Source organism: Idiotropiscis lumnitzeri, chromosome 12 (genome assembly GCF_059441095.1).
Source record: "Idiotropiscis lumnitzeri isolate Australia: NSW breed Sydney's pygmy pipehorse chromosome 12, RoL_Ilum_1.0, whole genome shotgun sequence".
Classification (NCBI taxonomy): Eukaryota; Metazoa; Chordata; class Actinopteri; order Syngnathiformes; family Syngnathidae; genus Idiotropiscis; species Idiotropiscis lumnitzeri.
The window spans coordinates 6073605-6090470 of NC_142402.1; the positions used below are offsets into that span (position 1 = coordinate 6073605).

Genomic DNA, 16866 nt, shown 5'->3' on the forward strand with positions numbered 1-16866 from the left:
GCTACGACTAAATCAAATAAGATCAAATCTTAAACTACATAAATCGGTTTTAATCAAGTGCTGTTAAGTCGAACCGTCAACTAAATACAGTACTACCGCAGAATTTACAGTAACATTTGTAAAACTCAAAGCAAGATGCATTCATTGTTGCCAACGGTTTAAAACCAAACTTTGTGTCATGCAAGCGGACAGCGCTGACCTCCAAGAATGGGATGATCCCATCACGAGCGATGGCCTGAAGCAGCCGGGGGGCCCCGGTCAGACTTTGAAGCCCCGCCCCACAACAGGAAAAGAATGATCCGATCACAATAACCCAAGGTGATGGCCAGGCCAGGATTCCAATAACTGGGTTTTTCTTGACTGAGTCTCCAAACCTGGAACAAGTACAGCCAAGATCATGTTCAGCCTCTACACAAAGAACACATATTTGAACAATTATAATCACTTATAGTTTGAACCTAAATTTTGTACGTCTAACACGTTAAACAGGTAAGAAGGAACCACTTACTTGTCCCTGAGGACCACTCCCTCAATACATGCTCCAAACAACAGCACACAGGAGAGGTCTGATATTGAAATTAAGATGAAAATCTGGACAATACAACGTATATGTAGGACATTGTCCTTGTTAGATTCAGAAGGACACGTCTATAGTATGATAAAACTAAATTTCATCTAAATCTAGTCGCCTTCATGATCACTCACCTTACCATATAAATATAGTGGCTGTTCAAAATAGAATGAAATAAAATGGATCAAGTGTGACTATGACACCATTATAACAATTTTTGAAAACACACAAAGAAATGTTGACTTTTCCTTTTTTAATTTGCATGATAAGCCAATGGAGGATACAGAAGAAAGATGTAGTGAGAATTGCCATTATAGTTCCAATTGGTATTGACCTCTGGGCATCTCTTAGATCACCAGATCGATTAGAGCCAGCCATTATACCTGGAATTAACAAGACAAAAATATAAGAGTTCAGTTTTAATTGCACGTAATGCAATGGGACATAATCTACATATGTATGGGCTTGCTTGCAATGTCAAAGTATTCACCTGTAACTGAGGGGAAGTATATTCCCACCAACAGTGTGAAGTAGGTGGCAATGTCATTGAAAACGTAGGGTTTATATATATCACCGGAATTGTCTTGTGCTGGTACGGAAGCCTGATTTTTCTTTTCTATGACTGTATGAGCTGGACCATAGTCACCCCACAGGTTGTCTGATTCACAACAAAGCAAGAACATAAGAATCATGCTTTAATTGGAACTCTATTGCGAATCAAACATTTTGGATTGAATAATCCTCACCTTTCAGAACTCCACTCAAAAGCCCGGGAATAGCCGGTATCTCTGTAACATTATTTAGACTGAAATAGTCATCACAGGTGGCATTGAGATGTTCACTGTTACAGAAAAGTTTCCAGAGATCAGTGGTAAAAGTCTGGTTGTTCACCGTCTCAGTCTTTGCGCACACTTCAAACTTGTCATTGTTCAGCGAACGGTTCCCCAGAAGACACACACTAAAGAATGGACAGTAGACACAAGCCAATGCTTACTCGTTGGACTCCGACACTAGATGGTGCACAATAACACAGCATACATAAGTTCAGGTAAATATACAGAAATCCCTCGCCACTTTGCGCTTAACTTTTCACAGTTTCAGTGTTTCGCATATATAAGATTAACGTGTCATCGTCACCTCTCGCAGGCCTCTCATTTGGCCCTTTAGGAGCCACGCCAACATTTATGGGTTCAAGTGTTCTCAAGCAATAACCGTATATCCTAAATAATATGCTTCAAAGTTCCTACTTTCTTTATGTTTACATTTTTCACTATTAATTCATCTTCAAGACCTTTTTTCCTGCTACACTTGACTAATTATTTTGATTTTTTTTCCGCTCTTATAGTCTCACAAGATAATCAACTCTTTGGACTCCAAAAAGGCTCCTCAGCTTTTTGAGGGTTGCTTAAATTATTTTAATATAAAATACAAATAATCTTGCATAAACCAATGCGACTTGATTGGTTGTTTATTTTGAAATTATATCTTTATTTTCTCAATGTAGAGCTATAAAAAATTAAGTACAAAAAACCTCAACTATTTTCAATTTAACTTTTAAGTCTTTTCCTGCTGTGCCTTAATTTCTTAACTATTCCTTACAAGCGTGTTCATGTTGTCTCTCCTCGCTCTGAATTCTTTCTGTTCTGTATCCCTTTCTGTGTGCTGTAACTGCTGCCGCTTTGGCTCCGTGCAGTCAAAGACGGATTGACGAGCATTATGGGGCTCTTTGAAGTGAACGACGAGGGTGGAACCGTCTTGTCGTTGTGCACTTTAGGGAGGCGGCTCGAAGAGCTGTTTCCTTCGTGACTGACACATGACTACGTGAGACTGCCTTGTGCAAAACTGGCATACATCACAAAGTGCAACAGCGAAATAGAAAAAGAGAGGGTACTCATGTAACGTACCGGTATGCCGTAAAAATTCCCAGTAAACTAAATTTTTGTAGACTGGTTCACTATCTGCCAAACTATTGCTTGCTGTGAACTGAGTTAAGTTGACTGCCGCCATACAGTGCTCATATCATATCGTATTGTTGAAAGTCAAAGCATAAACAAACAAACAAAAAACTTAGATAAATAAAAATCGGCTCAAAACTCAAAGCCGGGTCACTTGTATGTTAAGACACAAATGTTTAAGAAACCGGGTAGCTAAATAATAAACTAAGCAGGCTTATTGGGCCGGTTACTTACGTAAACTCTGGTGGTTCTATGACAGTCTTGATGACTCCTGCGTAGGTGGCCATGATGGAGAGCATGACACAGGCCAGAAACACTAGAGCCAATTTGTTCACATATCTGCACACAACAGGGCAAAATATGCAAGTCTAATACGTCTCTGTGGGTTTGTACATTTATGTGTCAGTGTGGATACATACTTTACCCCAACAAACACAATGAGTGCCATCAGAAGCAGACAGCACGTTCCGAAGACACGCATATTGTTGAGGGCAGCTGTTCCTTCATCTTCTATACTTTTCGCCTCAAACACTGTTGCTGTGGGAACAATGTATGTCTGGAAATGGAGAGTCAACGAGTCAATATGTTTGAGTTAAACAGTGCAAGTCTTTCTTTGTAAGCGTCACTGCGGCCACATACCAGCAGAATCTCAATGGTGCCGAGTATGTATAAGGATCCAGCAAAGGTGGTCCCCAGGTAGAAACAGAGACCAACTGCTCCACCAAACTCTGGTCCCAGTGATCTGGAGATCATGTAGTAGGAGCCGCCCGCTTTAGAGAAACTTTATCCTGGTTAGATTTCAGTAAACTCAAAAGACTTTGTTTTGCATTGCAATGGTAACGTTTATTTGTAGAAAGAAATGTCCCATCTCATTTTCCATGCCTATGAGATTTTGTATTAAATCCCTGAGTCTTGGACCACGGTGAGCCACATCAGACATTCAAAGGCTGGCCAAAGCAGTATCACATCGGTCCAAAACCTGAGATCCTATCTTAAGCAATAAAGTATGTGTGTTAATAAAAAAAACAACTATCTGCAGTACATTTCAAAATAGAGGATATCATTGAATCGAGATTTGTGAAACGAATAAAATGAGCGTCCGTGTGTAAGAATCGGAAAAGGATGTTGTGAATTAGCCCAAATTGACTTTAGTCATCCAGAAATCAATGGAAGTAATAAAGACTTTTTGAATAATCACAAGTTTTAATAAATTATGCCATCAATACTTGCTGTTGTATAATACAAAATATATGAGTGACCCTTTTCACCAACTAAAGTATAAAAATTGTTGAAAAGTCCAACTATAGTGTGAGTCAGAAATAACAAGCCAAAATCCTCACATGATATTTTAATAATGAAAAACAATAGAAAACTCGAGCTTGGACAAATGTCTTGCACCAAGCTTCAAATTTTTATTTCATGTTTTACAAGCGTTCAATTGTGGCCATCAAGGTGATATGAAAATTCCTTCCAACCGCGCATCAAGATGTCGCAGTCCACCGTATCGACATTTCATGTGATCGATATTTGCTGAAAGTGGCGAAACATAAACTTTGTCTTTAACTCACCCTCACGAGAAAATATCGAATTTTCTCTGAATGAAAACGTGCCTAAGCGGTGGATTAATAGGCGAGGTGCTACAGACCTTGCTCTCTGCGCTTGGCCTCCCAAACCCGCGGACCTCACTGTGTTTGACTTTTTCTTTGGCTTCGTATTTTTTCATCCTCATGTATATTAAATTTTGCATATTCCTAATTACTATAAACATGATGAGACGCTTCACTTGTGAGATAATAAACCTTAAGAAGGATTTTAAGGACTTTACTTAGCCTAGTAAAATATGATAATTTTCTCAAATAATCACTCTATAGATTACTGTTTGAGGATAAACATTAATATTCAAAATTGTTGGTTGTAAATATGAGGAACATAACTTAAGATGGCAGATCAATGAAACATTGAATTAGCAGGACAAAGTGGCCTATTACACATTACTCACATTTAGTGAATAATGAGTAAAAGGACAGGGGGGCATGTTTGGCTCTGACTATGTTTGCCTTGGGCACTCATATGACTCGCTACGGCTCTGAACTGAGACAGCCAAAGAGTGGTGTCTCACTTGGTGTCCCGTGCATTGTTGACCTGAGGCAGCGCAAAGCTGCAAGAACTCAGTAAATTGCACCACAAATTTGCCATTGGCACTTCATATATACCTTGCGGTGATATGCTTTAATATGCTTGTGCAGAGATATTTCCTTTGGGTTCTTTTCTCTGGTTGGTTCTGAGGACATTGGCGAGATGACGAGTGGACAGCAAGACACTGGTGTCACACTTTAACCATTTTGTCCTTTTAGATGCCATTTTTTTCCCCGCTTTGCCAACCACATGCACCAAATCAACTTTGGAATTTTTTTGTAAGAGGCAAATATGAGCACATAAAATACAAATAGAGCACAGTTTTGAAATATTTTTTGATGCACTGTATGCTGTATGTAAGCCAATCCCAGCTGACTTCGGGCGAAAGGTGGATTACAGAGCGTCACTGAGTGGGAGCCGATCCCACGCTGCCAAGTGAGGCGAGTGTACCACTACAACATCAATGACTTCAAGTATCATTAATTTGTATTTGAACTTACTGCTTTAATTGTTTTTGTCTTTGCTAATTTATGTTACACTCTGCGTAAAGCGCTTTGTCACAGCTGCAACTATTGTGAAATGCACTATAGAAATATAGTTGTATTGTATTGTATCGTGTAATGTAAAATGTACGAAACTGGCATATGCATGGCCGATTCTGCCAGGGAGAACGAGAATCTGCCTCGACAATTAGTTCTATTCTGTTGAAGATAAAATAAGTTTTTTTTTTTTTTTTAACAATTAGTTATTTTACCTGGGACAACTCCATTTGTTGCTATGGCACTCATCGAAATGGCTGTGAGCAAAGTCTGCAAGGAAAAAAAGAACCTGGTTAGATTGACTGCAAATTGAGCCGATGCCAGCTGCAAATAGGTTAGCTATGTAAGATACCCTCTCTCAGTTAGGAAAAGTAAAATGTGTATGTTGATTATTGCAATTCTGCAATTTCTCCATCAGTTGTTTGTCAACATGCTGATGTAGACTTCCAAATGTCTAACCCTTTCTTGCCATTTAATACCAGACTGAGGCAAGCAGTCATATACAGCTGGAATTTGCTAACTGTGATGTATTCGTGACCTGGTGTGACATTCTTCCCAACAAATACAAAGCAATGAATTGACATGTTCTTTATTCCATCATATTGTTTGGTTGAAGCCTCTGAGTGGATAAACTTTGGAGGAGAGTAGGGTGTGGAGTGCAGATTGTTCACATCACGAGTGTTAGGAAACAATCATCTCTCTGTCCAGCTTCCTCGAGCTACTGATATACTCATTGAAGTACATCAAACTAATTTAATGTTTCTTCTCCTAATCTCTCAAAGCTCAGGCACCAAAATCAATTCTTCGTAAATAAATGGGTGAAAGTATCCTCTTCTTTCTCTGTTCTCTCTCTCTTGATTCACTCTTTCATTGCTGAACATTTCAGTTTCTTGACTACTCATACCAGCATCCCATTTCTTTGAAGACATTTTAAAGGACTCACACAAATGCAGCACATAGACACAATGGCGAAGGAGCCGAGGATTCCTGCCGTTCCAACAATCCAGGTGAGACGCAAGAATAGGATCACACCCAGAATGTTCTGCATGCAGGGCAGATACACCCCGATAAACGTTCCCATTTGGGGGACCTTGAGAAACAAGAGAAAAATGGGTGAGACCAGGCATAGATGAATGATCTATCCATCTATCTATCACCCACCCACCCATCCATCCATCTATACAATGTACATTGAAACATTGCCAATTCATTTATTTTTAAACATTCAGATTTACAAAAAAGATCTTTCATTTGAACCCACCCATTTTCCGTGTGAGCAAAAATGTTGGAACAAGCGACTGACAGGAGTGTGTCGCAGTATTACTTTGATTATTCTCACAACAAATAGAGCTACATGTATATGTTCCATTTCAGATTTGGGTTTTGCCTCGGAATAATATGTTAGACTGATTAGAGGAGTAACCAATATGAAAAGCAGGGCGTTGTCTCTGGGTAAAATTAAGCGGTTGTGAAGCTGAGAGAAAATGGATTGAAATAAATAATCGGGCGCATTAACTAACATTGGCCATACCCAATACACCCACTAGAAATATTAAGAATGAGAAAGAAATGACTCATTTACTAAATAAAAAACAGCCATTGATGGCGGAAAAACTTTGAGTGCAAAGGAATGGTCATGAAAATGAACAAAAATACAGATGGGATTTCTATTTCTATGGACACTATACCAGGAAATGAAAATCAAGGTGGAATTTGCCTTGGACAAAATGTTATTATCTGATGCGACTATTGTTAGTCTTTACAAAGTGATGGACAGGCCAAAGCTTCAGGATCTGGAACTTACAAGCTCATCTATGAAACATGGCAGTCGCTCACTAAACATCACTGATGTAATAAATGATGTCCGCAACAAAAGAGCAAAATCTAATCAGCATGGATGGCACTTTGATTGTCAGTGAAGTCTCTGCGAATTAGTTGAACAAACTGAATTCTGCTTTTTAACATTGACGAGTCCGAAATAAATCAAGCAGGCAACAACTAAAATAATTTTTCTGCTCAGGAAGTTCTGACATTTTTTTTCTATTACCAACCAATATTAGTTTTTGTATAATTGGCTGTTTTTTGGTTTGTTTTGTTTTTTTGCATTTTTTTTTCATACTTTAAAACATTACAGCAGAAGACAAATATAATGGCATTCAAACATCCCCCCAAACCATCAGATTTTTGCAGATTTGTTTTCTCTGTTATAAATTCAAACAATTAATAAAAGACAAAGTACGGTAACACAGTCAGGTGTTCTGCTTGTAATCAAATTTTTATTGTTGTATGCAGTAAGGGACAAAACTTTATTTTATTTTTTATTCATATATATATATATATATGTATATATATATAGATACATATATATATATATATAAAATCATATTAATCAGTGATCTGAATTTTATTCTGGCAACTGCACTTAAACCTAGCCATACAGAAATAATAATAATAATAATAATAATAATAATAATGAAACTCAAATATATGGACATTGAGGTAACTTGTGCAAAACTGCAAAGAATTTTTAAGCACGATGTTCTTTTCCCTCTTTTCCCTGAGGCATGCAGTATCATTACACAAACTCAAAGCTCACAGTGCAGCTCATCAGGCAGGACTCAACAACTACACTTTGTGTAAAATGTGCAATCACCTCAACTTCCTCAATGAAAACCCACATGTACATACCATTTTCAGAGTCGTCATAAAAATGCTATTTTGCACCCTCTCCATGGCTTTCAGTTGTTTGTCAACATGCAGCAAGGTCCCTGACGTAGACTTCCAAATGTCCCACATCTCCTGTTCTGTGGATAATCTCTCTCTTTACTTCCTTCCCTGCAGTCGGTTTGCATTGCTCTGTCCTATTTTTGAGTACCGAGCCCGATATCTCAAGACTGCCAAATAAAGAGCAACGCTATCACTCGGGAGGCGGGATTTAGCAAGACATCATCAAGGCTACTTAACAAAGCGGCTCCTCAGTGTTCTATCGGCTTTCTTCCAGCCATTTGAGATAATCTGCACAGAGGCTTTTTATGAAAATGAAATTACACAGGTCACACTTCTTACATTCTGTTATACCTTCCAGGAGAAAGATAATTAGATTTTCCAGGAAGTGATTTATGGGCTAACAATGAGAATGATAATGAGCACCATTTATTTACAATAATACTATTTTGACCTCAACCTGCATTTAGACATGGCACATAGATTTCACTGAATAAAAAGAAGCGGTGCCAGTTTGTTAGATAAAGAAAAAGTGAAATGAAGAGATCCGTTCAGCTCTACAAAGCAATCGGTGTGAGGTCGCTGATAAAAATCTGTTTGTCCAGTATTTCCAGCATGCCCCCAAAACCTTTTTGACATTGGATTAATTGTTTTATATAGACAAGTACTTGTATTTGATCAGATGTGCTGCTGTTTTTCTCTTATAACGTGATGCTCGTAAACTAATTCTAAAAATGCCCCCGAGTAATTGATCAAATCTTCAAAGCAAGTTTTGAATGTTATACAGTGTGTCAAACTCAATCTATTGAGGGGGAAAAATCAGGATCAATGCAATAATTGAAAGGTGTTTTTGCAGAGAGACCCATGTTACCTAACTGTCAGTCAAACCAAACTAACGAATCAACTTTTCCATTGTGAGTCATCAGATTAGATTAATATTCATACCGTGATGGCGACCCTTCTAACCCCATCTTCAGCCTCCTCGTGTTCCCGAACACCTTGCGTGAGGTTGGTGTAGTTGGCTAGCTTGTTTAGGAGAGATGACACCATTGGGTTGCTGTCCATTTCTTCCTTCAAAGGACCATGGAAGAAAATGGATATTAGAAGCCATTTTGCTGATTTCCCCCCCTCCTCTGTCTCAAATATCCAGAACCAAATGAGCACCAAGTGATAGTGAAAACTAATAACATAACTGAAAAAAATTGCTGTATATTTTTCTTACAAACTCTACATGGACAATGCAGACATGTTGGGGTGCACAAACAGCGATGCAGCGCTTCAGCTACAGGTTTCCTGAAGGGTGCTCCTCAGTTGGAATTACAGTATCAGAAAGCCAACATCCAGCTCAACAACAACCATAGCTCTGAATGTTTGTTCAAGCCTGAGCTTTACTGTCGTTCTGTGCCAGGCATCACGTTGGAACAATATGAATTTGCAAGCTTATTTGCCTGACAGAATGAGAGAACATGTTTTTTAAGGCTTACCTCAAACAAGGCCATGTTTTTGCCATCATACTGTTCAACTTCACGGTCTGAGTTGATGAATGGGCGTGACTCCCTTTGAATGTCATCTCCTAAATGGATTTACAAGCAAACGGTGTGTGTTACACAATGGTTGCAAATGTACATACGTACATAAGTATATACATATATATACATATATATACACATATATATACACATATATATACACATATATGTATATATATATACATACATATATATACATACACATATATATATATATATATATATATATATATATATATATACATACATACATATATACATAGAGTGGTGCCTGTTCTGTGACCCACACTCACGTATCAAGATGAATGTTCCTCAACTCCTCTTTTACCAGTGAATTAAAATGGAAATCCAATGAATTTGATAGGCAAGCGGCGGTTGTGGTAAAATGCTCGATAAATACAGTTGAGTTGAGAATTGAGTGAACGTTGAAAATTTTTAATCTGATCGAATGGCCATGATGTGGGGTCCCTCAGGGGTCAGTCCTTGGACCCCCTTTTGTTCTTTCTGTATATGTTACTTTAGGGTCAAATACTCCAAAGCACCAATGCTGGCTATGACAGCGATGTAAATAACATACAGCTACATCTATCAATGTCCCCAAATGACATCAGTTCAATTAACATATTGCGTCACTGACAACAGCAATTTAAATGGATGAACCAAAATTTCCTTCTGCTAAGCCAAAACAAAACTGAAGTAATTGTTTTCAGAAATAAAGAGGTTTGCTATGAGAAATCACTGGGAGTCACTGTCTTTAGAAAGGGTGAGTCCTTTGACAACTTTTGTTGAGTGTTTATATCTTACCTTCAGGCTCAAACGCTTCAGAATGCCAATTCTGGCTATCGTGGTTATGAAATGACACACAGCCATATTAATCAATGTCCCCAAATGACAGCAGTTCAATTAACGCATCGTGTCACTGCCTGGAGCAAATTACTGGCTGAAGCTGAACCAAAATTTCTTTCAGCTAAACCAAACCAAATTAAAAAAGAACTTTTTTCGACAATAAAGAAAAGAGGTTTGCTGAAGAAAACACTCACTCAAACAGTCACTGTCTTGGGAAACCAAAGACCACGTCTGAAATCTTGGGGTGCTGATAGACTCAGACCTGACTTTTAGGAATCATATCAATTCAACCCCTAAAACAGCCTTTCAGCAGCTGAAAAATAAAAGACTGAAGGGTTGAATGCTCCAAACAGACCAGTAGAAACTTAGAAATGCTTTTAGCTCTAGTAGATTTGATTCTTGCAACTTCTTACTGGACTGCCTCAAAAGCGCATCAAACAGCAACAGCTGCAGCTCATTCAGAATGCTGCAGCTTGGGTTCTGACCACAAAAAAAAGATGAGATTATATTACTCCACTCCTGAAGGCTTTACACTGGCTCCCAATTAGTTGTAGTAAAGGTTGTAAAATTCTGCTGTTGCTCGAAAAAAATCACTAAATCACTGAATGTTTTTTTGTTTTACAGTTTTATAGTCTTTTTATAGTGTGTGTGTGTGTGTGTTGTTAGTGCATGTGTTTGTGTCCCTTTGTTTTAAAAATGCACGCTTTCTAATGTGTATATATTTTCAGTGTTTTTTTTTTTTTTACTCAAAGCCCCTTTTGAGATAGCTTTGGAAATTTGCAATTGCATCAAATGATGTGATGCATTACCAATTGTTTCTAATTCGTCTATGTTGTGCATCTGACCCTTCTTCGATAAACATGAAATAAAAAATGAAAAGGAAATGTACAACTTCAACTCTGCATGGGGGCTTTTTTTAATCCAATTTTTTTAGACACTGTTAGTGCATAGTTATTCAACTGTGAATCATCCAGAGGCAATACAAACACTCCAACTTTGTAGTGGGCATGGTTGCCTGTGACCCTTGGATGTTTGATATGGTACATTATCACACAAGCTCTGTTTTCTCCTGATTACAAAATGCCTTCCAGAAACCAAGCCCCTTCATTAGGTCACAGATTGATGAGAGCTACGGGAGACCCAAAAAGACTGAACTGGTAATGGCTCTCTTGAGTTCCGTGATGGTTCTGGGTTTTCCTGCGTAGACTCTGTCCTTGAGATAGCCCCAAAGAAAAAAATCTCTCACCTCAAACCTGTCCTGAGATTGGCTGAAAAAGAACTTCGGAGGCCGAGTGATCAGTCTCAAGACTGATTTTGAGTGGGCACCCCATAGCCCGGACCTAAACCCCCCTGATTTTTTTTCCATCACGGAACTAAAGAAAGCCATCAGGGAGGAGATGAGAGCATTATGAATTCAGTCTGTAAGAACGTCATGGACAACTTTGTGCTGCGCCTCAAGAAATGCACGGAGCTAAATGGAGGCCATCTAGAACATATGCTGTAGAACGGAGAAAAAAAGGCCAAAGACCCTAGTGTTTTGATGTGATATTTTGAATAGAATTGTGAGGTTTCGCCGCACGGCAAGCAGGAGGCGAAGTCACGATCGCCGTACGGCGAGGAAGAGGTGGACCCAAAATGCGAGGAGGCAGGGATAAGGGTAACTTAAGGGAATTTATTAAATCACTTCAACGAGGGCAAACAAGGAACGTGGGCCAATAAACGTGGCAGGGTGGCAGACTTTAATGACAAACTAAACGTGACCAGGCTGGACCGAGGATGAGAGCAAAACACCGAGACGAAATACAAAGGGACGTGAACAAGGGCGAAAGCAAGCATACACGCATGAACGTGATCAAAGCAATGTACGTGAGAATCCGAGACGCAGCAACAGGGAGCAAAACGGGATAATGACCCGACACTGGGTTGATGGCATGGGAAGTTTAAATAGTCCGGTAATCAGGGGAGTAGATGGGGATCAGGTGTGTGATCGTTAATGGGGAGCAGGTGCGTGGCTGGTGAGGGCGAGGTGCTGAGGGGAAACGCCCCTACTCGGCTGATCAAAACAAAAACAAGACCGCATGCACACAAAAACAATAACAAAACCTGTCATGCCCGACGCGGATCATGACAAGAATAAACTAGTTATGGCCAAAGTTTCATTTAATTCGGACAAAACACTAAGGGCCTAATTAGAGTTGGGGCCTGTTTTTTTTTTTTGACACATTGGATGCAACTGCTTGACAGTCACTGTCCAGCCCGTGTCATCTGCTTTCTACGTATTTGCAAGATCATTTAAGTCCAGGGTGGCATGGTGACTGGTAACGATTAGCACGTCTGCCTCACAGTTCAGAGTTGCAAGGTGCGGTTCCCGCTCCGGTCTTTCTGTGTTTAGTTTGCATGTCCTCTCCATGCCTGCGTCGGTTTTCTTCGGGTACTCCAGTTTCCTCTCACGTGGGTTGATGGCCAGCCTTTGTGTGACCTGCAATTGGCCTGGCAACCAGTTCAGGGTGTATCCTGCCCGAAGACAGATGGGACAGGCTCCAGCACACCTGGTACCTTTGTGAGGATAAGCGGTTTGGATAATGGATGGATCAATATTTATTCCAAGGCCATCTGATTCGTACTTCCTCACAACCGAGAGGGGCCATGTTCTAGGTTTGAATCCTCACTGTTAGGAGTTTGCATGTTGTCCCAATGCTTGTGTTTTTTACACCAGCTTCCTGTTAGGTTCAGTCAATGGAGGGCTGAATTGTTTAGGTGTGAATCAGGGTTAGGGTTCGGGTGGCATCTCTTTCGATACAACATCACGTGTGAACACTAAGTGTGTGTACCCTAGAGCTGGAGGGGAAAATGTCGACCATTGTAGTTTCATATTTAGTGGCGACAGGACTATTCGCACGTTTCTAAACGTTGCATGTTATTTAAACCAATCGGGAATTTTTTTACAGTCAGTTAGGACCCTCTTTTGGTGGAAAGTTGACACTGCAGTCAGGGATTTTTCCATCAGGGGCACATCTTGATATTGTTTTGGCGTCGCCACAGAAATTATGTTTGGCATAGTTTTGACACTGGTTTTATCCGGAACCTAAAGTCGTAGTGTGAGGTAATTTCAGAAAATGGTAAATCAAATCTACACAAGTAAAGTAATTGCACATAAAAGAAATAATTAAGCATGAAAGAAATGGTGTGAAAAATTTGATTTGCCATTTTCTAGACTTACCTCCCATGACCACTCTAAATTAAATACCACTTTAATTTAGGTACTCCTCCCTCACTTGCCTGCTTTTGGGTCCACAACCCCTCACTCAAACATGACAATTTGTATCAAAATCTGCAACATCAACAATTGTTTTAACTCTTCTAGCTATTTACTTTTTTTTTTTTGCAGGTTCATTCGTTTTTCTTTTTTTTCCCCTTAGGTCACAATAATTGCTTGTAAAATAGCCATTATAAAAAAGAACAAAAATCAAGGCTAGCGGCAACCCAAGACTTTTGCAAAGTGCTGACTGTACTTTGTAATGCAACCTGTGTGGAATAGTCTTGCTTCCAGACGATGGAAACACAATACTGGTCAAAGGAGCCGGTAATGGAAAAACGCACGTATGTTATTGTTTATACATAGTTAGGACATTCTGTCCAATCAGCATTATGGCTTCGAGTTCGTCTGTTCACTCCATGTTGTTCTAAAAGTGCTTATCAGAAGTGATGAGGGCCACGGATGAAGAACACTTGCCATCACATTTCTGACAGTTTGGGTTGTTTTGGTTTAAAACATTTCAATGACATTTTTGCACAAAAACACTCATGATTATCTCACTGCTGTAATGCAGCCTTGCATCAAATCAAGTAAATCGGACCACTATTTAATTGATTTCGTTTCAGAATAACAATCTTGTTGGCAAGAATACATACATCAATTTAGAATTTCGACAAGTTTGTTAAAAGCCAAAATGTGTTCAATCCATATACCTTACAAGTTTTTCTAATAAAGTTGATATTGTTACAATACATCTGCTTTTTGCTACCTTTAAGGCCTCAATAAATGCTATCCTGCAACTGCTCCCACTGACATTCCCAAATCAAATTTACATCTATAAACATTCGCTCAAATTTATTGAGTTTATGCTCAGTTGAATACAGGCCGAGCAGGAAAAAATGGGCTATAGTCCCACATTAACATGCAAAACTGTTTGCATTATTGTTCTAACATCCTTTCAGAATTCCTGCAATCGAGTAACACTCCATTTACAGTGGCGCAATGTGCTTCTATCTTGACCACATCAAGTGTCTAGTGTATTTGAGTGAAATCTATTGCATTTTTCCGGCGTTACACGCACTCTCATGAGCCAATTATATTCTGAAAGGTTGTGATGTGTGTTGCCTGTTTGTTTTGGGGCTTTTACGCAGTTTGACTGCTATTGTTCCATTGCTAATATTGATTGACCTGGGATCTGCATGGCTCCTCCTTGTTTGGCTCGTATGAAACTTCTGAGTTGTGGTACTGAGAAAACATATATTTTTCATTGGCTGGGCCAATTAGCAGCTTTTTTTTTTTTTAAATTCTGATGGCCAGTTAGGGATCAATTTAAAATGTTATATTAAAAATTCAGTTAACTTTATAAATAGATGCTGCTGAAAATTCTCAGCACCTTTACTTTTTTTCTGAAATAAAATGAAGGAAAGAAAAAGCTTAACATTTCAGTTATTTAGAAATTTTGGAAAACTATTTATTATAGAAAAAGATTTTTTTTGCAAATTTGAAATCTTCAATAAAATATGTTGAGACATCTGAACAAACAGTTAGAGACTAGTGTGTATTCATTATTATTATTATTTTTACGCTAATATTCTCCCTTTTATGGAAAATTATTATCGGTTCCAAATGTCAGTTATTGGCCTCTTTGACCACTAATAAACGGTACTGGTCCTGAAAAAAACATATTGATCCCATTATGTCTTTGCAATACACCAGAGGGATCTGCGAGCTTAAGTGCCAGGGTGAGGCAAACATTGTGTATTCACGCAATGGCAGACAGCAAAATAAATAGTGTTATTACTGATATATGTCTTGCTCTGTCATTAATGACACTTATAATTATTGTGTGTTGTCATTCACATGCAGATTTATGGTAATATAAAAATAACGTATGTTGCCAATTTACATAAAGTATATTTCTCAATTGTAGAGATCTTGTAAAACTACTTAATTAGTAACCAACTCATATAAACACAGTCAACGAAGTAAATGAATAATCAAACAAGCTATCTAAGAAACAAATTATGTTCTCAACTTGTTAAATTACAATGTGGATTCTTGCATGTCACCATATGTCACGGTTAGCGTGTTAACTTACAAGTTACACACAATTGTTTATCACATTGAGATGGCCAGCAGGTTCAAGCAAGTTGAACAGTGCCGCGTTTAACTCTAGCATGCCTGCCACAACATGCGATATGTGATTGTCTGAGTCGGAAAACTTTTGCCTTAGGTGCTTCAATGACACAAAAATGCACTGATCTTTTTCAACCTTCTTCGAAAGCCTTTAGCACCCCATGACCCACGATGACTTTGACCTCTGAGCACATGATTGTATCTCCAAGCCAAAGTTTTCACTTCAGCATGGAGTATTCTCCAGCACATAGTTCTTACCTGACTGGGATCCATCTGAGTTATCTTCCTTATCTTTATCCCTAAAAATATTGTTGAGGCTGACAGGCTTGTCACTTCCAGTTGCAGTTGCCTTGCTGCTGCTGCCCTCTGCATCATTCACTGGCACCACAGTGAAGTTGGTGGGCATCTTGACTCCACAGTTGCCTGTAGAATGTATGCGGTCGTGTTAGAAAAGTCTGGAGATATAAAACAATCCACACATGATCCAAGTGAAGTCTGACACGTCAAGCTGTTGTTTTAGTTAAGTGCGATTTAATTTCCTATACGCTTGGGTGACCGCATCTGCACGTGAGAAAGGCCAAAGTCTCTCTCTCTCTCCCTCTCTTTCTTTCCTTCTTTGTTGTTTTCCTTCCCTTTCTCTCCAATACCTTAAGAGCATGCATCAACATGTGTCACTCTGTTTAACATAAGAAACATGGGGAGAATCCCACAGCTCCTCCCCCGCCCTCGGTCGTACGTCTCGCTCTCGCACCTTAGTTGAAATTCCAAAAGGTAGAGAAAGAACTTCTATGAAAAAAAATAGTCAAGCAAAACTCTGTTTGAAAGATCACAACAATCCAACAAAACACTCACATGAAAAGATGGAACTATAATCGCAAAGTATTTTTCTTTTCTTGTGACGTTGTCTTTTGTCTCCACTTCTCTTCAGGCTGGGAGCGTCTGCCTCGGATTTCCTACTAGTCAACAAAATGGGTGTTACCTTTCCCACAGTGCATTGTGGGTAGAGCGGAGGTGTTGAAGTTCAGAGTAGAGTGGTAACACACCCTAGCACAGGGTAGAAAACTTCAGAAAAACTTTGGACTCAGTCCAATGAATTCAGAGTACAACAGGCAGCCAAAAAGGAAGAAGCAAGGGGAATGGAATTCAATTCCTTATAATACAACAATAGTTTCCC

General features: G+C 39.1%; 1 protein-coding gene across 1 annotated transcript in view; it reads right to left on the minus strand.

Moving 5' to 3' along the window:
* The window catches only part of LOC148325622 (solute carrier family 12 member 7-like), a 27850-nt gene extending 11185 nt beyond the window's left edge, over positions 1–16665 (minus strand). Inside the window, exons 1-14 of the mRNA XM_088310688.1 lie at positions 16545–16665; positions 15951–16115; positions 9410–9498; positions 8871–8996; positions 6145–6291; positions 5417–5471; positions 3166–3296; positions 2946–3082; positions 2761–2865; positions 1318–1529; positions 1062–1229; positions 856–954; positions 509–566; positions 200–374 (exon numbers count right to left, since the gene is read on the minus strand). Coding sequence (XP_088166814.1) covers positions 200–374; positions 509–566; positions 856–954; positions 1062–1229; positions 1318–1529; positions 2761–2865; positions 2946–3082; positions 3166–3296; positions 5417–5471; positions 6145–6291; positions 8871–8996; positions 9410–9498; positions 15951–16098 — 1650 coding nt within the window. The 5' untranslated portion in view covers positions 16099–16115; positions 16545–16665. The remainder of the gene's footprint in view (positions 1–199; positions 375–508; positions 567–855; positions 955–1061; positions 1230–1317; positions 1530–2760; positions 2866–2945; positions 3083–3165; positions 3297–5416; positions 5472–6144; positions 6292–8870; positions 8997–9409; positions 9499–15950; positions 16116–16544) is intronic.
* Positions 16666–16866: the final 201 nt, after the last annotated feature.